This window comes from Dipodomys merriami, unplaced genomic scaffold, assembly GCF_024711535.1.
Source record: "Dipodomys merriami isolate MVZ:Mamm:240054 unplaced genomic scaffold, mDipMer1.0.p SCAF_3, whole genome shotgun sequence".
In the NCBI taxonomy this organism is placed as follows: Eukaryota; Metazoa; Chordata; class Mammalia; order Rodentia; family Heteromyidae; genus Dipodomys; species Dipodomys merriami.
Window position 1 is genome coordinate 57,845,182 of NW_027204492.1, and position 26,846 is coordinate 57,872,027.

A 26,846-nucleotide genomic window follows, 5' to 3' on the forward strand; every position below is an offset into this window, starting at 1 on the left:
GGGAGGAAGGAAGGGAAAGAAAGAAGGAAGGAAAGAAAGAAGGAAGAAAGGAAAGAAACGAGAGAATGAATTAATTGTAGGCAACAATAATTATGGGAATAACTGGTATTGAGGACCAGTTAAAACAAACAAGCATGACAACATATTAGAAATAAATTTTAAGCTTTGTAACTTTGCATGTTAAGTGCTTATTTTCAGAGTTTACAATATACAATGTCATATATTACAGGGGGTAAATGTTCAAATGCTTTATCTGGGAAGGAGGATTTCTAGGGCTTGAAGTCTGGGCTGTTCCATATCTTTTTCACTCAAGGTTAAGTCTCTGCCACTTCTGCCACACCTCCACTCACAGCTTTTTTGTGGTTAATTGGGGATAAGAATCTCAGGGACTTTTCTGCCTAGATTGGTTTTATACTATGATCCTAAGATCGCAGTCTCATGTGTAGCATCACCCACCAAGGCCTGGATATAGCAGCATGTTTTAAGAGAAATGGTTTGCTTACTTCCTGTTCTCCTGCTCATGGAAAAACGATATTGGAAGCTTGAAGAAAGCAATTGCTTTAATGTCTGCTCATATAGGAATTTCATGGAAAAGGAATCAAGTTTCCAGAACTGGAAGATTATATAGATGTTTCTCATTTTACAATGAAGTTAAGTCCTGATAAGCTCATATTTTAAAAGTCATCAGTCAAAAAAGAATTTGACGGCTGTTAAGATGGCTCAATGGTAGAGTGCTTGCTTTGCATGCATGAGGCCCTGGGTTCAAATCCTCAGTACCACATAAGCAGAAAAAGCTGGAAGTGATGCTGTGGCTCAAGTGGTAGATCATTGGCCTTGAGCTGAAAAGCTGAGGTACAGTGCCCAGGCCCAGATTTCAGGCTCCATGACCAAAAAAAATGAACTTGACATTCTTATTCCACTGAAAATGATAGCTTAAACTAGTTTACTTTAAAAATTATAGAACACATACATGAGACAACAATTGGGCAGAATCATTCCGTACCAAGTCAGTATTCAATAAATTGCATGAAATATTCAACAGGAGTAGAGAATGTCAGTTGCTTCCCTACATCATCACATGGCCATCTGGAAAGTTTTCATGATACTGTTATTTAGCCCTATGATAATGCATTGCATCAGATATGAGTCAAAGAAAAATTAAAATATAAAAATGTATAAGATTATTACTCAATGTATATAGCTTTGCACTAAACTAATGTCAAAACATCCTAAACCAATCAATTGTAAGTAGAAGATCCTGTATATTCATTTTAATAGCTCCAAGCATCCATTGCCTAAGCTAGAACTATGGGATAAGAAGTAAATGAGAGAAAATGTTTCATGAGAAACAACACAAGAATGACTCAAAGGGCTTTTGCTTAATTTTATATGTTTTCTTTGTAAGGTGAAAATAAAACTATCATGTTATTAAATTTCAAATTTGAAAATATTTAAGAGTTAGAAATTATGAGACAGGGCTGGGAAGGTGGCTCAGTGGTAGAGCGCTTGCCTTGCATGCATGAGGCCCTGGGTTCGATTCCTCAGCACCACATAAGCAAAAAGAAAAAAAGCCCGAAGTGGCGCTGTGGTTCAAGTGGTAGAGCGCTAGCCTTGAGCTGAAGAGCTGAGGGACAGCGCCCAGGCCCAGAGTTCAGGCCCCACCACCGGACCCCCCAAAAAACCCAAAAAAACAAAAAAACAAAAAAAAAAAAGAAATTATGAGATATATTAAAATGTCTGATGTATCAGCTACAATTCATGTCAGCTATCATAACAGGGAAATTCTTTCAATTTTTAATTATGTAATAAAGATAATCATATATTCCATGGATCAAGGAATAAACAGAATAAGAAACAAAGGAATATTACACAATCTAATGTATAAATTAACTTTCAGAGATCATCTCCTAACAGTTTACCTTATCTCCAAAAAAATTAGAAGTCACTAAAGTGGCTACTAAGGTTTTAGTATAATCCATATTATGCATATGTATGCATATATGTGCCATATTATGCAAATAAAGTACCTACAAAACAGCCATAGAACAAGTGATAAGTTACAACTTTATTTTCTTAAAGGATGGTTTATTTTTCAAGATCAGCTAACAAACAATATGTGGTCAGCACCACCTCTATTTTATGCATTAGAATGTTTAGAAATAATTTTAACATCTAGCAAATTTGAAAAGGGAAGGAAATAGAAGTGGAATAATAATAACCATCACTACAATAATAACTAACACTGTGTTTTTTGAGTCAGGCACTTAGCTTTACATTAATTCATTTAATCTTTATTATAACTGTAATGATAAACTGATTATATTTATTTTACAAGTACAGAAAATATGATCAAAAGCAAATAAAATAACTAAACTGCTTAGGACTGTATCTGACTTAAAATAGACTAAAATGATACTTAGTATTGCCCAATGTCATAAAAATTGGTTCCTAGAAAAAATACATTCCATTTGATCTGATACTGACATCTAAGCATTTGACTATTACACTATACTTCATAAAAAATGCAGTACTTAGAAGTGATTAGTTATGTCCCAAAAGTATAGCTGTGTCTTCAATAAGACATTATTTGAAAGGCAGAATTAATGCAAAGTACCCATGTCTATGGGGAGGAACTGATGGAGAAGAGCTACTTAGGAGTAAATATTTTACTTAGAAATGCTATTATCCTTGTCTAGACCTTAAAATATTAGTGCCACTAAATGTCAGAAGTTAGATATTGAGTGAGATAAACCAAGTCCAGAAAGACAAACCTCACATATTCTCTCATAAACAGAATCTAGACCTTAAAAATAAATCATATGACATAAATGCAAATGGGAACTATTTGTGCAAAACAGGAGGAAATGAGAAAGGAGAGCATTAAAGGAGTGAATATGATTGAAGTATACTATATGTATATGGAAATAGCATAATGAAACCCACTAAAAACTATAAAATAAAGGGGAGCTGGATGATTGAGAGAGAAAGAAGAATAATAGAGCAGATCAATTTGCTAAAGCATAATACACTCATATATAAAAATGCCACAAATAAACACCTTGATACAATTAATATATGATAATAAATTAATTTTAAAGAAGTCAGACTGTCTTGGCACATGACTTTAATCCTGGAAACTCACAGCTACTCTGGTGATTAAGGCCATCCTGGGTAAAAGTTAGTGACAGCCTATCTCAAAACAGAGCCAGGTATGGTGGTGAACACCAGTTGTCTTGCCTATTCTAGAAGTGGAAGTATGAGAACTGTAGTTCAAGGCCAGACATGAGATATAAACCAAAAGTGAAAGAACTCTGGGTATGGATCAAGTGCTCACCTAGAAAGCACAAAGGTTTAAGGCCAATCATCCATACTACAAAACAAACAAAATCCTATACTAGTTTTGGTAAAGCAAAAAGAATTTTCATAAGTTTTCAGAGTTAAGTGGAGATATAGAGGAATACCATCTCTCATCCCATGTGTTTACTTTTCTAACTATTCCTGTTTTTCAAGGTTTAAGACTTAGAATTACTCTCAATGAGCCTGGCATCAATGGCTCACACCTGTAATCCTAGCTACTCAGGAGGCTGAGATCTGAGGATTGTGGTTAACGCCAGCCCAGGCAGGAAAGTCCTTGAGACTCTTATCTCCAATAAACCACTCAGAAAAACGGAAGTGGCGCTACAGCTCAAGTTGAAAAAGTACTCCTTGCAGGCTTGCAAGGTGGCTCAGTCGTAGAGTGCGTGGCTTGCATGCATGAGGCCCTGGGTTCGATTCCTCAGCACCACATAAGCAGAAAAAGCCAGAAGTGGCGCTGTAGCCAAGTGGTAGAGCACTAGCCTTGAGCTGAACAGCTGAGGGACAGTGCCCAGGCCCAGAGTTTAGGCCCCATGACCGACCACACACAAAAAAAGTACTCTTTGTGGTTTAAAATAATATCTTTAAAATGTGTATATTATGCATGTTTGCTGGTTCTTCCAGAAAATGCTTGTTCCTTGTCCAGGTGAAAAAATGAAAACCATCTGGTAGCAAGGAGCCCAAAAGCATTTGTAAGGTGGAAATTACACACACACACACACACACACACACACACACACACACACACACACACACACACACACACACACACACACACTGCATATATATATATATATATATATATATATATAACGTTATAACGTTATAAATGAATATAAGCTGTTGATCTTATTACTTTTATTATCACTAGCATATCTTTTCAAGATGGCTGGCTGTTTTTCCTTTGCATTCCTAACAGCTGCTGCTTTTAACCAGCAATAGCTAGAGGATTTGATTGCTTAAAATAAAATAGGAAAGTCAAGAATGCTGAAAAGGGTATTGGAAATTAGCATTAAGGATAGGCATTAAATCCATGAGTAGCTTTTAATAATAAATTTAGAAATCTGGTTATGATCTCTTAGATTTTTGACCAAGGGAATTGTATGAAGAGGATAATGCTAAGGAAAGGTTACTCTAGCTGAACTGTGAAGAGCAAATTTGAGCAGAGAGCCAGAAGACCATGAAGTAATAATAATAATAATAATAATAATAATAATAATAATAATAACACTAGTAGTAAAGACAAGGTGAACAAAGAAGAAAGGATAAAGGGAGAAGGACATAAGACAGTGTAAAAGAAAGGAAAGGAATTGAAGAGGGAGAAATAGCAATGTTAGCTAATTTTTATCAAACACTATGCACAAAAATTCTTAACATTACCAGGAGCTGGTGGCTCACACTTGTAAGCCTAGATACTCTGGAGGCTGAGATCTGAGGCTCATTGCAGTTCAAAGCCAGCCCAGCCAGGAAAGTCAGTAAGTCTCTTACCTCTAATAAACCACTCAGAAAATCGGAAGTGGGGCCTGGGAAGGTGGCTCAGTGGTAGACTGCTTGCCTTGCATGCATAAAGCCCAGGGTTATATTCTTGAGCACCACATAAGCAGAAAAAGCCAGAAGTGGCCCTGTGGCTCAAGTGGTAGAGCTCTAGCCTTGAACTGAAGAGCTGAGAGGCAGTGCCCAGGCACAGAGTTCAGGCCCACGACTGGCAAACATAAATAAATAAATAAATAAATAAATAAATAAATAAATAAATAAATAAATAAATAAATAAATAAATAAATAAATAAGATAATAAAAAAAGAAAAAAGGAAGTGGCACTGTGGCTCAAGTGGTAGAGTGCTTGCCTTGAGCTGAAGAGCTGACGGACAGCGCCCAGGTCCAAAGTTCAAGCCCCACGACCAACCAAAAAAAAAATCTTAACATTGGCAAAGATAATACACTATTTTAACATTGCTGTTTCCATTTACAGGTAATGTTGTATAAGCTCTGAGACACACTTGTACACAAGGTCATCATAGTTGGTAAATGTTACATGAAACGTAAACCCAGGCAGTCTGACTCCAACGCCCGCATTCTGAACATGGCTGTTGAAGAATTTACAGAAACCCTATTTCTTTGAGTTTCTCATATACCCAACAAATTTCATTTGTTTCCAATAGCATTCTGAATTAAAAGTAAATAAAGAAACAAACAGCAACAAGAAGGATATAAAAGAACAGAACTGTGGAAAAATAACATTATAGCTCTGAATAAAATTAGTTCATGTTGGCATTTGGGCAAAATTTCAGATGAGACCTGTGAATTTGACAACCCTTATTTGTGTTCACCAATAGAAGACACTATAGTAACTAAATAATACATAAAAAGAGTGGGTTAAAGTGACTAAAATCAGGAAAGGAGAGAATTTCATAGGCTATCAGATTTCAGGAGAAAGTTTACATCAGTTTTTAACAGTTCAAAAGAGAAAGTTCATAATCTAAATTTGAGATATAGATCTTGATATCAGTGATGGAGCTTCCTATTTTCTAAATGACCATTTACAGATCCATTATAATCCCATCAACGATGACAATGACATATCTTTAATCCTAAAAATTGTGAACTCATACATGTAAGTAATCTATATTAAGGGTAACATACCTACAGGGAAATTTACATATGATCTCTAAGACTTTTTACACGATTCTTGGATCTTTGTATTAAGTATTGGGACTGAAATGAATGTTGATAACTCTTTGATTAAATATATCCAAATACATCTTCACTTAGTACATTCTTAGTACAATGGCAAATTAATGATAAATTATTTAATAAACAGGCATATACAGAACATAAAAATGGAAAGAAATTCCACTACTTAGAAACAGTTTTATGTGTAGCTAACATACAAAATACTATGCTACAGGTATGTCTAGAAATAACTGAAATAAACTTATGTACTTTAACACACACACACATACACACATGCATACAACTTTGATTAAATAGTACAAAAGATGGGAGGTAATAATGTGTACGACTACCAAGAGAAGTAAAAGCTTAAGAACAATAGACATGATGTATTCTATCTGTAAACAGAAACAATATTGGCTAGTCTTCATGCAACATATACCAATTAGTCATCCAGATGTTTCCATCTGGATATTTGATGTAGTAAAGGAAAAGATCGCATTTGATTCGCTTTTTTCCCATTATAGGCAGCTGTTAACAGTTGGGACGCTGACACATCTTATTAACTATATCTTGAACTATAAAATTATAAGTATGATGATCAACTGGTCATCGTACTTAGGTTCTTACTGTCATGAGCATGCTTTTCTTTAATGTTCAGTAGATTACATTTTATTCCTGCTACCATTGTTTTCTTACCTGGTCTTCTCTTTCCATATCTTCCTCGCCAACTTTTCTCTAAAGGAAAAAAAAAACAAAGCTTATTAAGGAAACAAATCCAAGGAACAATAAACATAATCTTGAAAGAAGATGCTAAAGTACAAAGATAAATACATGGTTAAGTTATTCACTGTGCATTTCGGTTCTGTTTCTTTGGGAATAAAGTTTAAATACACTAATTAATACTACTAGCACACTTAAGATATAAATTCTTATGATTATATTTTACATCCAACAAATATTCCTGTATATTATAAAATATTTATGACAGAATTTGTAAAATAACGTTATGATTAATTTTTCTACTTCAAGTATAGATATCTCTCTTCTTTAAAATGATTCTGCTTCTGAAATAATATGTATATATTTTTATTTTCTACTCCCAAATCAAGATTAAAATTCACCTGAATCTGGAGACTTGAACCCTTGGCAATTTCATCTCTCAGAAAAGAAAATCATTATAAGAACAGCTTTTATTGTTTCAAATATTGACTTAAAAATAACTATTTAGAAGTGACAGAAGCTTTAGGAGAGTGACCATGTCATCTTATAGTTAGCAAGTCGTAGTGAGGGAAGGGAATGGTAGGCATAGTCAGACACATGTCTTGCTATTAATAGAATGACATTTCTAGCAGCTGTCCAAATAGTTCAAGTCCACCATCACAACTGTAACTTACCTCAGAGTCTATAAAATTGACCAGCTACAAATTCTGGACTTTAAATAACTATAAATGAACTTAAGGATTTTTTTCTCTATTGTACACTGTATAAACAGTAAATTATATAGTAAAATTATAGAATTAATTTACTAACTTTTCATTTACCATACAGTGTGCCATGTGGAAATACATTGAGTTAAAAAGTTAGTCATGGGTTTTGCTGTTATATATATTTAATCATTATATTGAATTTTAATTTTAGTTGGTAAGGCTAAAAGTGAAATATAGAGAAAATACCAAAAACAAAGTACAATTGGTATGGTAAAATTATATCAAGATTTTTTAATGAAAAATTGAAGAACAGAAAGTTTACTGGAAGATGAATTTAATTGCAAATATGTACTAATAGCAACATATAATACAAATTATATAGGGAAATTTATATACTCAAAATAGGTAATAAGAATATATGAATATGTCACATTGAAATCCAATATTTCATACTGTTCATTTAAAATAAAATGATTAAAAGATATGGACAAAAGTTATTTTGGTGAGGTCTAAGTATACAATCAATTATTTCAGATTCAATTTTAATATAACAATGCCACAAAAAGGAAAAGAACCTGGAGAAAATAACAAATAATGTTTTAGAACATGAAATTAACAAATATATTATTAATGAATATACCATTACAGAAAGCATGGTAAGACTGTGTACTTCGTTAGCAATTTTAAACTATAATGCCCATCTCTATTCTTATTATATTGCCACACACTTATTTTCAAATATATGTACTTCTCTATCCCACCACATGGAAAAATCTAGTTCATTCAGTATAATACTATATCCTCAAAATTAGCCACTCATTAGCACATTGCTCTGTAAGTAACAAACTAACATAGAGGGTTTTTTTTCCCATTAAACCTGTTTGGAGCTATTGAGCTCTAACTCTATTATACTGAATAAGAAAAGTGAACAGAAGATATCTTAATGAAAAATCTGCACATGTCAAAGCAATTTCATTCCTGAGATGAGAAATAAAGCCTTTAATATTTTTCTAGTAATTCAAAAAAGTTCAGCACAGCTAAATTAACTTAGATGAGTTGAATCTTAAAACCATAGAAGTCAGTTACTGATGTTTCCTTCCAGTTTCAGAACAGTAAACCATCTGCTTTGTCATCATTTAAATCACATTCCATTCTTCTAACATAGTTATGATTTACAGCCATTTGTTACAGCAATGTGGGACTAAGGCAACTGGATATATTTTTAAAGAAAGCTGCATAGTAATCTCTACATTTCACACAGTGGAGAACAACACCCTTAACCTACTTAAGATACTGCTAGGCTGTCTGAATATTTTTGTGTGCTTTATGAAATAGTTCTATCATGAAAATAGTTCTTTCTTACATCCTCATCATTTTGAGAAATGTATTACAAAATGCACTTAATGTTCTAATGCTCTATTGGAAACTTAAAATTATATGAGATAAGAAAAATTGATCAGTATTGCCATATGCAAATGAATAAATTTTTTTTTTCTTGTTTTTGGAATTTCTCATAAACAATAAAGTATTTGTAAAGTTAATTAGCAACCATACCTTATGATATTTTTATGTACTGAAAATCTGGATAAAAGAACTTACAACTTGGGGCTGGGAAGGTGGCTCATTGGTAGAGCGCTTGCCTTTCATGCATGAGGCCCTGTGTTTGATTCCTCAGCACCACATAAGCAAAAAGAAAAAAGCCGGAAGTGGCACTGTGGCTCAAGTGGTAGAGCGCTAGCCTTGAGCTGAAGAGCTGAGGGACAGTGTTCAGGCCCAGAGTTCAAGCCCCACTACCGGACCCCCCTCCCCCGCAAAAAAAAGAACTCACAACCTAGTTTTCCTAGTACAGAATGATGGAATCTGGCTCATATTTAAGCATTAGCTGGGTTTGAGGGAAAACTCAGATAAGAATACTGACATACACTAAATTATCTATAATGAAGGAAAAGTACTGGTTTGTATTATAATATGGATGTTTTAAAATATGATTTTCTTCATTTCATTTTCTGGCTTTCAAAAATATCACTGAATATTTTTAAGCCACTAATTTTAATAGACTACATAACCAATGGCAAATATGCAAAGTTGTATAACCTCTCTCATGGCACTAGCAGTAATTGTGGGGTTCTGTGATAGTAAGAAAACATAAAAGTTGAAGTTATTTTCAGTGTTGAATTTCTACTTATAATGACATTAGCTTATCACACATTTCAGTAATTATCATTACAGAATTTAAAATTCAATTATATGTAATAAAATTTTTATTCATTAAACCTTAGTATTACTAATATTCCTCTTCAGTTTCAGTCTTTCTGTCTGTCATTCTCTTTGTCTGCCTTTGTCTCTTTCTCTCTCTCTGCCAAACCTTAAGCTTTAACCCAGGGCTTCACACTTGATTGACTTGCTTTCCGATAGCTGTCACTCTCCTACTTTAGCCGCACCTCAGCTCACCTTTCTGCTAGTTTTGGAGATACTGTTTTGTGGACTATTCAAACCATGATACTCAAATCTCAGCCTCTTGAGTTGCTAGGATCACAGGCATGAGCCACTAATATCTTCATACATATTTTCTAGTCTTTTTTGTCATAGGCCATTACATTTCTAGAGTCCAATTCATACTTTTTATTCTTTTTTTCTTAATATATATTTTTTATTGTAAAGTACTGTACAGAGGAGTTACAGTTACATGAGCAAGTAATGAGTCCATTTTCTATCTAGCATTGTTACACCCTCCTTTATTTTTCCCTTATCATTCCTTTCCTCCCCATCTCCCCAACTCCTCCCTCCCCTCTCCCACCCCATACCCCACAACATTGTAAAGTTCTTTTTCAACATACTGTCTTTTAGAACTCATTGTTACAATGGGTCTTCCTGTAATGTACCCCAAGATAGGGACACAAGAGTTTTTATCTTTGTTGCTGTACTTTTTTGTACTTATAATGTACTATATGATTTTTTTTGTTTCTTTGTATGTTCTTCCCCCATGGTACAACCCCTGTTGTCACTGTAATTGATTCTGGTGTCCTGCATCTTGTATGTATATGTATATGTATATGTATATGTATATGTATATGTATATGTATATAGTTCTAATTTGGGTTGGAGAAGGGAAATAACAAAATGCTGAAATAGTCTTTTTTTTATGGTACTGGAGTTTGAACTTAGATCCTGAAATTATTTAGCTCATTTCCTCACAGCTGGCACACTACCAATTAAGACATGTCTCTAGTCACCTAACATTGATTTCTTTTTCTGCAGTGTTGTACCAATCAGAATATTGAGACACTCCCTTATCACCTGTTTCCTAATAGTATTAAGAGTATTTCTTCAATCTCCAACTTCAGCTCCCTAACTCTCTCCATAAACATATTCTCTCCATGAGAAACACTTACCTACTCTCTGAAGATATTTAGTAATGCTTGGTAGAGTTTTTAATCTCTAAACACTATCCCCAAGTCTCAACAACATACAAACCACATTTCAGCTCATAAAATTTTAATACAGAGTCTACTAGGAAACCAATTATTTTATACCACAATGTCTTTTGTTTCTCCTTTAGGTTTCTTTTAGCATCTTCTTGTGTGTTCCATGAATCCACTTTCCCTTTGATAGTAAAGAAACACTGATGTATCTTTATCAATTAAATATATGCCAAGCAATACAGTAAGAGTTTCTAAATATTGGTGGATATTCTCTCACTTTTTAAATTTCACCCTTACTTGAAAGCACAAATAACTCCTTAATACAAATACCCTAGCTACTCAGGAGGCTGAGAGATGAACACCGCGGTTCAAAGCCTGCCCGCGTAGGAAAGTCTGTGAGAGTCTTATCTCCAATTAACCACAAAAAGAATGCCAGAAGAAGAATTGTGGCTCAAGTGATAGAACACTAGTCTTGAGCACAACTGCTCAAGCGTAATGCCCAGGCCTCTAGTTTACGCCCCAGGATCAGCACATGCACGCATGCGTGCACGCACGCACGCACACGCGCGCGCGCACACACGGTCCTCTACAAAATTAGTTGTTATTCAAATATATACTTTGCTTATTTTTTCTGTCTGGTTATGTCCAGCTCATGTTCTCTTGATCATTTTTCATCTGTGATTTTAACTATGTAATTCTGAGAGCCTCAGATGTACAGTTAAGATATGATATACTTTTATGATATACTTGGCTCATATTCAGAATTAAGAGTCAGAAATAGTCTTACCACAAGTCATTGCTCAACCAGCCATATAAAAACTCATCTCTTTATGACCTATAGGGATATGTGCGCCTTCATAATTGAAGCTTTCAAAATATTATCCAAGACTATACCTTAGGGAATATATAGACTTTCAGAATAGCAAATACCATTGATTAGAAATGCAGATTGATTTGTATTCTAAAATCTCCAAAATCAGTATACAATTTCTTAATAAAGCATGCTTTTTTAGTAAAAGATTGAGAAGTTAATTGGTACATTTTTTTCTTAGTGGTAAATGTAAAAATGGCACTTTGACCAAAGATAGTGTATTTTTCCAATGATAACATTTTAGATTCATGAAAATATAACCTATAACCTTGACAATTCACTCAAAGTATCTTTAGTAAAACCTCACAAAAAATACAGTCAAAAAACTGTTAGAAAATACAGATATTTTTAAGTCTTCAAGATACCTTAATAAAATTTACAGAAGAAACAATGTGTTTTGTAATTCTATTTTCATCTTTCTTAAAACTAACTACTTTGAAACACATACACAGCTCAGGTTGTTTAACATGGTAGACAAATTACAAAGGTTAACTTATGATATTTTCTATGGAATTTGCTAAATTTTAATACCAAGATATTTTAGAGAATGGTTGATTACTGGAGAAAAATCAATTCTGCTCTCATATTCCCCATTACATATTTTTAAATTGCATTCTACTCAGTTGGAAACAAATATTTGAATTCTTGATGCAATTAAAAGTTTTCACTATAAATTTTTCATGAAGAAAAAATAGTGTTAAGTATGTTTGCCAACTTATCCCTCTATGACTAAAAGCTTTATTTCATTCAGGCAATGTACAACAATTTTTATGGTGTTCGCTAGAAAATATTCTCAATTAAATATATAACTGAACAAGACTTAAAGTACAATTAAAACATACATTGTCAAACTCTTGTAAAGTCTAAGCCGAATATGAAGTAAAATAACAAAAATAAGAATGTGGCATAGTTTTTAAAAGAGTAGGTATTCTGTATGGGGATCAAACTCATCTAAATAGATGAAACAGGAATTAAGCTCACTTTAAAATGATATACCATGTTAGAATATTTTAAAATCTATTAAAAATCAAGTTTTTAGGATGTATTAAAAGAAATCAGCTGTTTTTAAGTATGTCAAATAAAAATGCACAGAATCAAAATTATACACAGCAATATGGCATTGCTTAAATTACTTTAATAATTAAAGGTCCTCAGAAAATATTTGTTGAATGGATGGCTACATCTGGCATTATTGCAACTCTCAATAATAAAAATCCAAATATTTTATATTTATTGAATAATCTAGGTGTGTACTTATGTCACATTTATTAAGTTTCCACACGACTTGGTTATTATATAAAATGACAATTCTATTTCTAGGTGCTGAAACAGCTGACCGAAATGTAATGAATAGCCTTGAAAATTATATAATAGCATTCTTTATTTATTTTTGATTGGTTATAGGGCTTGAGCTCCGGGCCTGGGTGCTGTCCCTGAGCCTCTTTGTGCTCCAGGGTAGTTCTCTACCACTTTAGCCATAAGGCTACTTCCAGTTTGAGTGGTATTCTGTCTAAAGTCACTTTTTGCAAGATATGAAAATCAGTGATGAGGACCCTAAAGAATTATTGAGGACTTTTCTCATGGGAACTTTTCTCCCTCAGCTGGCTTCAAACCGTGATCTTCAGATCTCATGCTTCTGAGTCTCTAGAATTACAGGTTTGAGCCACCAGCACCCACTCCATTCTTTTTCTTTTAAGTATCAGTAGTTACAGAAATCCTATCTATTCCATAGAAATCTGTATCTTTTTTTTTTTTGTCGGTCCTGGGGCTTGAACTCTGGGCTTGGGCGCTATCCCTGCACTCTTCAGCTCAAGGCGAGCGCTCTACCACTTGAGCCACAGTGCCACTTCTTGTTTTCTTGTGGTTTATTGGAGATAAGAGTCTCACGGACTTTCCTGTCCAGGCTGGCTTTGAACCGTGATCCTCATATCTCAGCCTCCTGAGTAGCTAGGATTACAGGTGTGAGGCTTGAACTCAGGGCCTGGGTGCCGTCCCTGAGCTCTTCAGTTCAAGGCTAGCACTCTACCAGTTGAGCCACAGCACCACTTCCTCAATAATTCTTTCGGGTCCTCATCACTGATTTTTATATCTTGCAAAAAGTGACTTTAGACAGAATATCTTTGCATTTATAGCAAGTGATGGGACACCTTGTCCTCACCAGAAGTCTTAAGCACAGTAATCAAAGACCACAGTAGTCATAGATAGCTGTGTACTAGAACAGTGAAAACCTCTTATTTACTTTGGACACTATACATAAAGACATCACTCTACTTACCTTTTTACTAATACTAGCAACTGCTTGTAATACTATGTCCTGGTGTTCAGTATGAGATATGCCAAGTTCAATAAGTTTTTTCCTGGTGATGTCTAGCAATTTCTCTCCATCGATTTTTCCCCTTTCAAAAAGTTCTCCATATGGCAGAAAACTATGATCCAATCCTGATAAAGAAAGAAAAGTAATAGAGATGTCAGGGGAAATATTTTCTTGCAAAAGATATGATTATAATGGATTATATATCTGCTTTCATTTGTAATCTAATTGCACTTATGAACAGAATTTCTCTCTCATGGATAAATTTTTATATTCAAAACATTATAAATGAAAGACCATTTATAATCCATTATAATCATATCTAAGACATGATTAAGAAATTGAATTGAAATAAAATGGACCTTTTTATTTATAACTGCTTTGATGTTTAGAGTCATACAAACTAAGACTTTATATACTTATTTAACACATGTATTACATATAAAGCTGTACAATGTATATATACTGTAAAGATCATATTGTGCAGATGAACTAGACCCTGGATCTACCAGAACTCAAGTACAAGCCAGAAAGCCACACCTCAGTCTCAGCACTAATATTAAAAGTCCTTTAAAGAGAATCATAGAATGTAGACAAACATTCAGAAAATAAATTCTGTTTCATATAAAATAAATAAGTACATACAATTTTATAACAGTTCAAAAAAGCATCTTACAAATAAAAAACTAAAATATTGTGTCTTTAAATGTTAAAATGGAAAGAACAGACATAGTTAATATATGTGATTTTTTGAGAGAGGATATAATGTGTTGAACAAACTTCTTCACAATTCTGATCGAAACCAAAAAAACCTCTCAAGTATATATTTTAGTGAAATGCTGTTGCTGTATCTTAGATGTATTTACATAAAGCAATGGGATGATTCATAAATAACACAAATTATAAAACTGTTTATCTTTAATTAACCATACTAAATAGGAGTATAATGTAAAGAGTATAAAATAAATCCTATACTTTGCAATTTTACTTTGAATGTTCTGAGAATATGAGTGCAGAAAATATTCTGGGAACTAGGAATATAAACTGATTAATATAGATTCTATTTATTTGCTTCTTAAAAATAATTAAGTTTAGCTAATGTTTACAGTCATAGTATCTTTAAATAATTTACTTATTGAAAGTTATAAATAAGATATTATGGGGAAGATATAAACTATTTCCTAAAATTTGTCAAATATTTCCAAATATACATTCCATTTCACTGATACACTAATTAAAATCATGCTTATGTTTTTACCTATTTATTAAAGGAAGGAATTTTAGTGACTTCTTTTAGTTTATGGCATTAGGATCATTTTCATTACAATATGCATTTTAAAGTCATAATGCTATACTTATTTTATTTTAATATTTTTGATTCTATATTGTTGCACATTCAGAGCAGGATTCCTCTTGATTAGTCATAAATACTTTTTTTTAAGAATAGGATCTTAAGCATAAACAATGAAGTAACATAGGATAATTTAATTTCTATAAGTATAGATACTTAGATTTGCATTTCTTCCTTTTGGGTTCCATTATAAAGGAAATTTCTGTGACCAATGCTACAAATTAACCACTAGTATTATTCAGATAGATGTGCAGTACTTACCTAGAGTCAAGAGTTACATATCTCTATCTAGTTTTAAGTTTATTACTACATTAAATATTATTATGTTTATTAATTAATATGTTTATTTGTGTCAATATTAATATGTTTATTAATTCATATGTTTATTAATATTTTATGAATACATTAGTATTAATACCTTTAGTTCAGAAGATTACATAGCATATACATGTCTAAAATATATCAGAAACATCATAAAATATGTGTAAAACTAAGAAATTTACAAGTTAAAATTTGAGAATAATCTTTGATACTTCACATTTTTCAAAACACATATTTCATTATAGTGATTAAAATGATAAAAATATTAATGACAATGTAAGCTTTTATGCTACCAATTGACCAGAAAATTACCTATATGGATATACAGAAATCCAATAGATTGTTATATATGTTATTATAGGTTAATAATTACAATTATGTACTTGAAAATTTGCTCAGACTAGCTAGAAATTTAATCACTTATAAGGAACAATTTTTAGTTTCCTTTACTCCTATTGAAAATACTAAATTATAAAGGTAAAAATGGGATATTTGCAGTAACTTGTTGTTTGTCTCGAATATTTCATATGTAACAGGTTCCATAATTTGTTTAATCAACTACAGTAGATATTTGCAATATACTATCAAGAATATAAAAATAAAATATTTGTGATGAACAGCGATATAATAAAATAAGCTGTTTTATTTTGATGGCTGAATATCTGAATTTTCAATACAGTAAATGAAAATTACTGCAACATGCTAGCTTGCTTCAGATTTGCAAAAAAGAAAATTTGCTAAAACTCCCTGAGAAATGACATAGGTCATAAAAAGAATGTGTACCTGGAACAGGTTCTAGTATTGTTATCTGCTGATAGTATATTTCATATTCAGATAACTGAAATTGAACAAAATCAAGACATGTTTTGCTCTTCATTTATGTATTTGGCCATTTGAGCCATGAATGACATGATTTGTAAAGTTGGTATGATAAACATATTTCCAGCTATTAGCATAAAGTCTTTGGTAAACTGAGATTAAGAGAGTAAGCCCAATGTCAAATAAAATCCATTACAAATATTCAAGGAGACATTTAATGTGAAGAATTGATTAAAATTCCACAGTCAGTCAGCATACACTATAAAGTGGAATCATTAAGTAAAGGCAGAAATCCCCTTGTCAATATTTGATTTACAATGTTCCAGATTTTAAAACTGCCTGTGGCCAGGCGCTGGTGGCTCACGCCTGTAATCCTAGCTACTCAGGAGGCTGAGATCTGAGGATCGCGGTTCAAAGCCAGCCCGGGCAAGAGAGACCTTGAGACTCCTATCTCCAATAAACCACCAGAAAACCGGAAGTGGCGCTGTAGCTCAAGTGGTAGAGCGCTTGCTTTGAGCTGAAGAGCTGAGGGACAGCACCCAGGCCCAGAGTTCAAGCCCCATGACCGACAAAAAAAAAAAAAAAAAACTGCCTGTATTTTAATACACTCTCTCATAAACATAGTGGTAATATTCAAATTTCTACCAAGAATGAGCATTAAAATCAAACACCAAGCTATCCCTTTGAACATTTAAATAATTTAAATAATTTAAAAAGTATATATACCCACATCTATTAAGATTTTCTATGTTTATTCCATATCACTTAGCCCCAACAGCTCCTATTAACAACATTGATTTACAAGTTTGGGGGATGGTATTACTTTTAAATATTTTGAATAATATCAATGTATGAAGTTAATACTGAGTCACTGACTAAGTAGATTTCAACCAGAGAGAAGCATCCCCACTTTTGCCTGGGTAATGTGGGAATTTTAGAGGTACTTTTTTTAAATCATGGTAACTGAATAACATTACTGATATTTTATAGTCAGGAACCAGACATACTTAACATCCTGAATTGTTCTGGACAATCCCTCAACAGAAAGATCTGTATTTCACAGCTTTGCTCAGTCCACTTCATAATATCCCCATTGAGACACATGATTGTAGCTATAGATATTTGTCCTAAAAATACAGTTTGATGAAAGGAACCAAAGGTCAACAAAGAAAAGGTCAAGATTTTAGCAGTCTAAAATCATATTTCTAGCCTAAGAACTACCAAGCTCTAGTTCAATAAAAGTCATGAGTTTATCTGAATTAGAATAAATGTTCCACTGCTATCAGTGCACAGCATTTACTGTATTAATAAGCCAATAAAAATAAAATAGTCTGAAAACTTACCATATTGTTTTTGATACTATATCAATGCCAGAAAATGCTCATGGACAAATAAAAGACTATCCTTAAAAATAGAGGACTATTTCACTATTTCAAGGAAGCCAGGATAATCACTGACAATCTAACAGCAAGAACAAGGTACCATCAGACATCGTTTCAGATCCAACTAAACATTGTATATTATTGGACCTTTTGTATTACACATTAGGTAGCCTTTATTGCCCCCAGTGAAGGCAGGAGATAAAATTTCATCTATATGGTGCTATTTCCCCCCCCAAAAAAAAAACTCAAACTAATATGAGAAATACTAGACTAGGGAGTCCATCGAAAATTAACAATTGCCCAACTAACATACATGAATTACAATGGTTCTTTGAATGTGATAGTAGTGAAATAAAACTTTTTTAAGCTATGAAAGTTTCACTGGTCTCAAGTTGGCAGCATGAAATTTCACCTACATACATTATCTTTGCTATGAGCCACTTAGACCAACAATTTCTGTCCAATTCAGCTGTTACTATAGAATCTTGGAATTCTATAAGAAAATTGCCCACTGTATTTTCCTAAAGTGCAGTAGGAAGAATTGAGATGCCTATCATGATGTTTTCAATGGAAAAGGACAAACTTTCACTGCAGTTTGACCAGCCCATAAAGTACTGTACCTAGAAAGGAAATTCATTATCCCAGTTTTAGTGTCAAATGCTAATAATTTACTCTGTTGATTTTAGTAGAATTTATATGTTCCTGTCAGTGATATGAGCTCATAGCTTTCCCACCTTTTCCAGACACTCTCTTTTCTAGCTCTCTCTCTGCTCTTTGCTAGCTCTTTCCTTCTCTTCTCTTTCCCAGCTCTCTTCTTTCCCAGCTCTCTTCTCTTTCCTAGCTCTCTCTTTCTCACCTTTCCCAGATGCTCTCTTTTCTAGCTCTTTTCTCTCCCTTTCCCAGCTCTCCAAGCTCTCTTTCCCAGGCCTTTCCCCACCGTGTGGAGGACCAAGATGGCCTGGTGCCAGCCGGAACGATGAATAAACCTACCCCTTACCTGAAAAAGAAAAAAGAAAATTTTCTTTCTATAAAGTATCCTGAATATAGATAGAGCAAAGATCCTTAATTTCTATCTAACCTGATTCTAATAATAGGCACAAATAACATTCTAATCAATTTAAGCCGAAGGTTTCTATCTATTCATTAACCAAGAAACCTCTTAATAATTTTTGCCTTTTTGGTTTTGTTACAATTATTTGTCCATTGATCTGTAAGTGAAGATGATAAATAGGAAATAAAGCATTCTAAAATTAGCACTCCAGCCGGGCGCCGGTGGCTCACGCCTGTAATCCTAGCTACTGAGGAGGCTGAGATCTGAAGATCACAGTTCAAAGCCAGCCGGGGCAGAAAAGTCCGTGAGACTCTTATCTCCAATAAACCACTAGAAAACCAGAAGTGGCGCTGTGGCTCAAGCAGTAGCACGTTCGCCTTGAGCTGAAGAGCGCAGGGATAGCGCCCAAGCCCAGAGTTCAAGCCCCACGACCGAAAAAAAAAAAGGAAATCTTAAAATTAGTACTCTAAAATACTAAGAAACAAAGTGTACATTTACAGCCATAATTGTATGAGTGAGGAAATGGTATTAAAAATCCAGGTATACTCTGCTGGCAAAGAGAAGAGCCATGATGTAAGGATATATTTCTTCAGAAGAAAGTGTCCCATTTTTTTTCATCTAAAGACATGCATAGTAAGTTCTCTAGGCAGTATTCCCAAGGGCCCTGAGTACTCAAGAGGAAGAGTCATATTTCTAATTTTCTACACAGAGAAAGCATTTTCTAATTAACATAAAAATGTTGTACAAGCTACCTAGCAGTACTGTGTAGGCAGCAGCTATTTTTATTTGCTGATATTGCAATTAGCATTGGTCATATATATCTATATGATATATATATATATATCTTAGCAATTATTAGTTAGCTATAGTTTTATTTTCTGTATGCTTTGTCAAGTAAACTCACACATTGTGAGTAAGGGTTGTGATGCATTTTTTCAGCACTCCTCTTAGCGCCTAGAATTGAACATGATTATATATTTAATATATACCTGTTTGCCAATTGAATACACACTTTAAATATATACCACAGATCAAAATTGGAATGTAAATTTTAACTATTACAATGAAATGAACTACAAATATACTAAAACATTTACTTCTAGTTTCTTGTAGTGTTTTGTCCACATTTTTACTTGTTGTAAAATAATATTAGAGTCCCTTAAAAAAGGAGAGCACTTCAAATCTTTTTTATTTGCTATATGGCTATATTTAGAATTAAGCATTGTATCTCCTATCTCTAAACTGATTATATTAAGTGAGTGAGTAACTTTTGTTAGCTATCTGTAGTGTATAGCAACGCTATTTAAAGATTAACTCTTTAAAAATCATTACAACAATAGAAAAAATGTACAGTTTTAAAGGGAAATTTGGCATTAAAGAAAGCAAATGTGACTCATGTTTTCTGCTCCAGCATGTAAGAAGCTTGGAAGATGCAGGTCTGTCCTAACAATAAGTAAAAGCTGAACAAACTGAAGAATCAATAACTTTTAGATCTATCAAAAACTATAACTAGAGAACAAAATCCTGCCATCTCCAAAATTAGAGAAATCAATGGGAGAATACAGAAAATCATAATTTAGTGGAGGAGACACACAAGCCGAAATCTCTAGAAGAGCCAATATGGGAGCAGAAATATATGAACTATGATAAATGGCTGAATGATCAACGATCAATGCGGACAGATCGGTGTAAAGCACTGTCAAATATCTTGACAAATGTGTATAGATGGCAATTAAGCATGTGATAGGATATTCCATATCATACTTACATCATCAGTAAAATGCAAACTATAAAGAACATTGAAGAATGATTATACCTCTACTGAAATGACCAAAGTTCAAAACACTGTCAACACTAAATGCTGGTTAAGATGTGGATAAATGACGCTTTTTGGTATTTATCCACTTTAATATATGTATATGTCCAACCTAAAATCCTGCATGAAAATACTCATAGCTGCTTTCCTCAGAATTGCCAAAATTTGGAAATGACAAGCTAAAATGCAGTAGATGAATGGATAAATTGTGGTATAACCAGACAATGGTTTATTACTATAAATTTAAAAATGTGCTGTCAGGCCATGAAAAGACATGGATAAATAATAAATGCACAGTACTAAATTTAAATAATCAATCTGTAATACTACATTCATTAAAGGAAAAAAACTAGAGAAATTCAAAGATTAGCAGTTTCTATGGTTTTGAGGTGGGAAGAAAGAATTAATAGGTACAGCACAGTATATTTTTAGGAGAATGAAAATGCTCTGTATAATGTTACAATGATAGATACAAGTTAATATGAATTTTTTTCCCATAGAATATATAGGGCAGTAGTGAACCATGTGGTAAATTATGAAGTTTGGCAATTTTGTGTCAGCGTTCATCAGTTGTAACAAATGCAACCTCTGGAAAAGAATGCTGACAACGAAAGATCTATAACTTTGTAGAGACAGAGCTATAAAGTTCTGTACCTTCTTCTCAATTTTGTTACGAAACTAAAATTCTTGTAAAATTAAAGTTTCAAAAGTAAAACAAACAATAAATGTCATGTACAAATTGATCTGGCATTTTAATTCATCATGTTAGAGCCAAAGGGCATGGCTATTTTTCATTCAGGTAGGAGTAAAATATATTTTAAAGCTCAAAAATAGAGAAAGTGGAAGAAAGCAAAATAAAGAAAAATGTCTTGGATTGAAAAAGTAAAAATAATGCAACCACAAACATATTATCTAGAAATGCAAATTTTTGGTCAGAGAGAACATATTATTAAAAAAATAAAAAGAAAAGAAAACAAAAATCCAAATGAACAAAAAACAGGCAGGAGCCAGTGGCTCACACCTGTAATCTTAGCTACTCAGGAAGCTGAGGTCTGAGGATCATGGTTCAAACCAGCCTGAGCAGAAAAGTTCGTGAGACTCTTTGTTCCAATCAACTACTCAGAAAAAGCCAGAAGTGCTGCTGTGGCTCAAGTGGTACAACACTAGCCCTGAGTACAAAGAGGCTCAGAGACAACTCTCAGGCCCTGAGTTCAAGCCTCACGACTGACAAAAAACAAATGAATGAAAACAGACAGGCTTGGTGGCTCACACTTGTAATCATAGCTACTCAGGAGGCTGAGATATAACTATTGCTCAGGCTTATCTCCAATTTACCACAAAAATAAGTGGAACTGTGGCCCAAGTGGTAGAGCACTGGCCTTGAGTAAAAACGTTTAGAGATAGTGCTCAAACCCTGAGTTCCAGACCCAGGACTGGCAAACACAGACAGACAGACTGACTGACATACAAACACACACACACACACACACACACACACACACACACACACACACACACACACACACACATACATATTAACAAAGCAGTAAAATATAATATCAAAGATGAAAAATATACAGATAACCCAGGACCACCATAGTTTGAAACCAGAATTTACCTATAACTATATTGGATTAATAAAGATTTTTATATCCTTATTGCAAATGTGATGAACAGAGGGGATACAGTTACATAAGTAAGGTAATGAGTACATTTTTTTAACAATGTTACCCTCTCCCTCATTTTCTTCTGCTTATCCCTCCTTACTCCATTCCCCCCAAGTTATATAGCTCATTTCCAGCATAGTGTCAAGTGAATATCCTTGTTGCATTTGGTCATTGTTTGTCCTACTGTTTCTGTGATTCCCTTTTGTGTCCATGGATCAGATAAACTTACATACAAGACAAACGGTACAGAAAACTAAAACAGAAAAAAAGAAGAAATAATTGCATATAGGGAATAAGAAGAACCTCTTATTTCCAATTCTTGGAGTTCATGTTGATACATTTAATTATATATGGTCCTATGCACTTAGTTATTTCAAAATTAGGGAAACAATACAACCTATTTTTCCATGACTTTCCATTTCCTTACAAATGGGGCAATGTTATTCTTTCTGATCAAAGCATAGAACTCCTTTGTGTATATATACCACATCTTCTTGATCCATTCATCTACGGAGGGGCATCTGGTTTGGTTCCATATCTTACCTATGGTAAAATATGTTGCAATAAACATAGTTATGCTGGTAGCTTTAGTATGGCCTTGTTTGTGGTCATTAGTGTAATTGCCCAAGAGTGGGATTGCAGGATTATAGGGAGAAGTCTCTTTTTAAGTCTTTACCCCACTTGTTAATGAAGTGGTTGTTTCTTTGCAAATTTGTTTTGGGGAGATTTAACTTTTTGAGCTCTAAGTATATTTTAGATATGAAGCCCTTGTCTGTTATATGGCTAGTGAAGATCTTCTCCCAAACTGTGGGTTTTCTATTTATTTTGCTCAATATTTCCTTTGCCATGTAGAATCTCGACAGTTTAATGCAACCCCATTTATCCAACCTTTCTTTCATTTGTTGTGTTTCTGGGTCTTTATTAAGGAATCTTTGTCAAGGAGTCCCAGTATTTCCCCTATTTCTTACCGCAATATTTTCATGGTATCTGTTTTTACCTCGAGGTAAATTCCATTTGAAATTGACTCTGGTGTAAGGTGACATATAAAGCTCTAACTTCAGTTTTCTACATATGTTTAGCCAATTCTGCCAGCATCATTTGTTGAAGAGGCTTTCTTCTAGCTTGTTTCTTTTAGGTTCCCTTATCAAAGATTAGGCAGGTTTGTTTCTGGGTCTTCAGTTTTAGTCCATTGGTCCTCGGGCTTGTTCTTGTACCAGTACAAAACTGTTTATATTATTACAGATTTGTAGTAAGTTAGAAGTTTGGTATTGATATTTCTCTCCTCCTCCCTCCCTTCCCCTCCCGCCTCCTCTCCCCTCCTCTCTCCTCCTCTCTCCTCCTCTCTCTCCTCTCCTCTCCTTTCCTTTCCTTCCTTTTGCTTTTGTGTCAGTGCCAGTCTAGGACTTGAACTCAAGGCCTTGCACACTCATTTGGTTTTTTTCTCAAGGCTGCCACTTCACCACTTGAGGCGTATATCTACTTCCTTCAGGACTGTCTTGAGCATAACTTTAGACTCTGGTCTTTGTAGTTCTTTGTAAATCAGCAGTCCTCCCTATCATATCACCTTAAAAGTTATGTGCCCTCTTTATAATTTCCAGACTAAATATAAGATTCAATTTTATTCACATTCTTATACTCCAAACTTTAATAATGTTCTCTTCAAGAAGCTGCATATAGATAATACTTTACTACAACTAGAACTTTTTAAATAGTAAAAAGCAAAAGTGAATTTTCAAAAAAACCTCTTCAATACAAATAATTTCTCAAGATATCTCTTGTATGTGTATTGCCTTCATTACTAAATCTCTCAAGGTTGTTTACTGCCAACTCCATACCCACAAGAAATACACATCTGAACCAGGTCAAAATGTCCCCTAGAAACAACTTAAGTATGAAGCTGGAGAAGGATGCACTACCAAAGGCAGATTGTTTTGAAGCAACTAAGTAGAAACAAGCAGCTACTTCGAAGACTGTATTTATTCTCTTCCTTTTCTTCATGATGTTCTTTTATGCCCTCACAACATATCTCTTGATGAATCATTATTATACTGATAATTGACTCAAAACGTTTTATTTCAACATCCCATAAAAACATTTCTCTAATCAGATGCCTGACCAAAATGCCTGTGTCTCTTTATGTAGATTGTTCAGATGTTAGCCAGCTGAAGTTGCCATTATAGCCCCTGCTAAGATCAAATCAAAGTAAAGGTTATATTATTATTTTTACTATCTGTTCATATATATATATATATATATATCAATTATATCAATTTTCTCTTTTTTATATGTCAAGCATTCAGAGGAAGAGAAGGTTTGCTTCTAATATAATGAATCTAAGGGCATTGTGCTTCTTTTCAAAAGCAAAAATGATTATTCCCTATTAAAAAGAAAAGGCTTGGGGGGGGAGGATAGGGTGGGGGGACGGGGGGGAGGATGGGAAGGGATGGGAAGGGGAAACAAAGGAGGAGGCTACAATGCTTGATAAGAAATGTACTCATTGTAACTAATTGTAACCCCTCTGTACAGTATTTTCACAATAAAAAATAAATAAAAATTTAAAAAGAAAAAAGAAAAGGCTTAATTGCAAATGATGGATTTGATGGAATTTAAAAAAATAGAATTCCAGTTGATTAAGTTATGGTACTGTATATTCTCTAAATATATATCCTCTCATCCTGTAATATTTGTCAAATATATATGCATATATCTAAACATAATTCATTATAAGCCCACATCTTTCTATTTTCTTTGGATACAACCAAACCAATTCTATTAGATCTAGGGTAACTACATATAATTTTACCATCTGTTTACTTCTGCCATCTTAGAGTAGCTTTATGAAAGAAGAATTGGTGCTTTTAATAAATTTTGACACATTAGCTTTAAACCTGGTCATCTGTAACTACTACTCTGAAAAGGGGTTGCAAGTTTCCCTTGTATGATTTCCTAATTGCTTCATTCTATATTCTAAACAAAGGGTTGTCAAACAAACATGGCCACTTCAAGGAAGCAAATGTTTCTTTATAACATTTTAGAGAGCTTTGTTTTCTCTAAAGAAAATAGAGCATGCCACATATTCTTCTCGGAATCATTCTTTTTCCATACTAATAGTCATAAAAGAGATTTAAGTTAAAACTATACAACATAACTTTGCATTAATATTGCAAAAATACCACAAAATGGAAAGAGAATAGAAAAATAAATGCGAAAGGATAAACATAAGAAACATCTAGAAATTTTTAAATGATGAGAATTGGTTATTGTAAGTCAAAGATAAATTTGTACTGAGAATATGAAAGTATAGCAATGGAAGAATTATTATTTAATGAAAACAAGCAAAAATACATTGTTTTAAAATTTAAGATATAGAGGTTCCCAGAACTTGTTCAGCTTATTGGGAAACAAATAGAAATATATTAAAATTTTTTAATTTCAAATAGTATATTTTTGAGCATTGGAACTTAAATATTCTCAGAATTTTACATAGTTCATAAATCAGGAGTAGAAAATGAAACTTAATTTCCAGTATTTGTCATGTATATACTACTTTTGTTACTTTGGCTAACTGAATAACTACTTTGGGATAAGTTTATATAATGATTATATCTGTGCATCTGTATAAACTGTATGAACACATGTGTGTCTTTTTATTCTCCATGACCCTTTTATAAACAGATCAAAAAATGGATTGGGGGTAGTTTAAAGAAAAATACTTCATTTTTAATACTTCAGCAAAGCGTATGACCATTTCCAGTACAGAAAAATACCCACCAGGCCTCCCTAAATATTACCTTAAATAATCAACAAATACCTATTTTTTAGTCATGTGAGGAAAAGCTGGCCACTGTGCCTAAACATCTACTTTTGCTGATTACATATTGGCTAGCTGATACCATGTGCAAGAAGTTGTGGTAACACAATATGGGGATACTGCAAAAGAAAATGCTGTCTTATGAAAGCATTATTATTTTTTTGCTGTTCTTATATGTATAGCTTCAAAGTAATAAGCCTGAAACAGAACTGCTTAGAAATAAGGCCTCACTTTCTTCTTCTGATAGAATCATTAAATGCTACAGAATATTGATCATTTGTTTATAGCATTTGTACTCCTATCATTTTAAAGTGGCTTTCAGCAAAGCATATTGATGTTTTGTGTGTGTGTGTGTGTGTGTGTGTGTGTGTGTGCATGTGTGTTTGCCAGTCTTGGGTTTTAAACTCAGGCCCTGTTTGCTGTCGCTGAGCATCTGTGATCAAGACAAGGGCTCTACCACTTGATTCACAGATCCACTTTCAGCTTTTTTGGGGTGGTTAATTAGTTATTAAGAGTCTCAGAGACTTTCCTATCCAAGCTGGAGTTGAACTGCAATCCTCAGATCTCAGC

General features: G+C 33.5%; 1 protein-coding gene across 1 annotated transcript in view; it reads right to left on the reverse strand.

The window, feature by feature from the left end:
- The window catches only part of LOC138839809 (uncharacterized), a 351,218-nt gene that overhangs the window by 249,354 nt on the left and 75,018 nt on the right, over positions 1 to 26,846 (reverse strand). Inside the window, exons 3-4 of the mRNA XM_070039343.1 lie at positions 14,023 to 14,186; positions 6,724 to 6,762 (exon numbers count right to left, since the gene is read on the reverse strand). Coding sequence (XP_069895444.1) covers positions 6,724 to 6,762; positions 14,023 to 14,186 — 203 coding nt within the window. The remainder of the gene's footprint in view (positions 1 to 6,723; positions 6,763 to 14,022; positions 14,187 to 26,846) is intronic.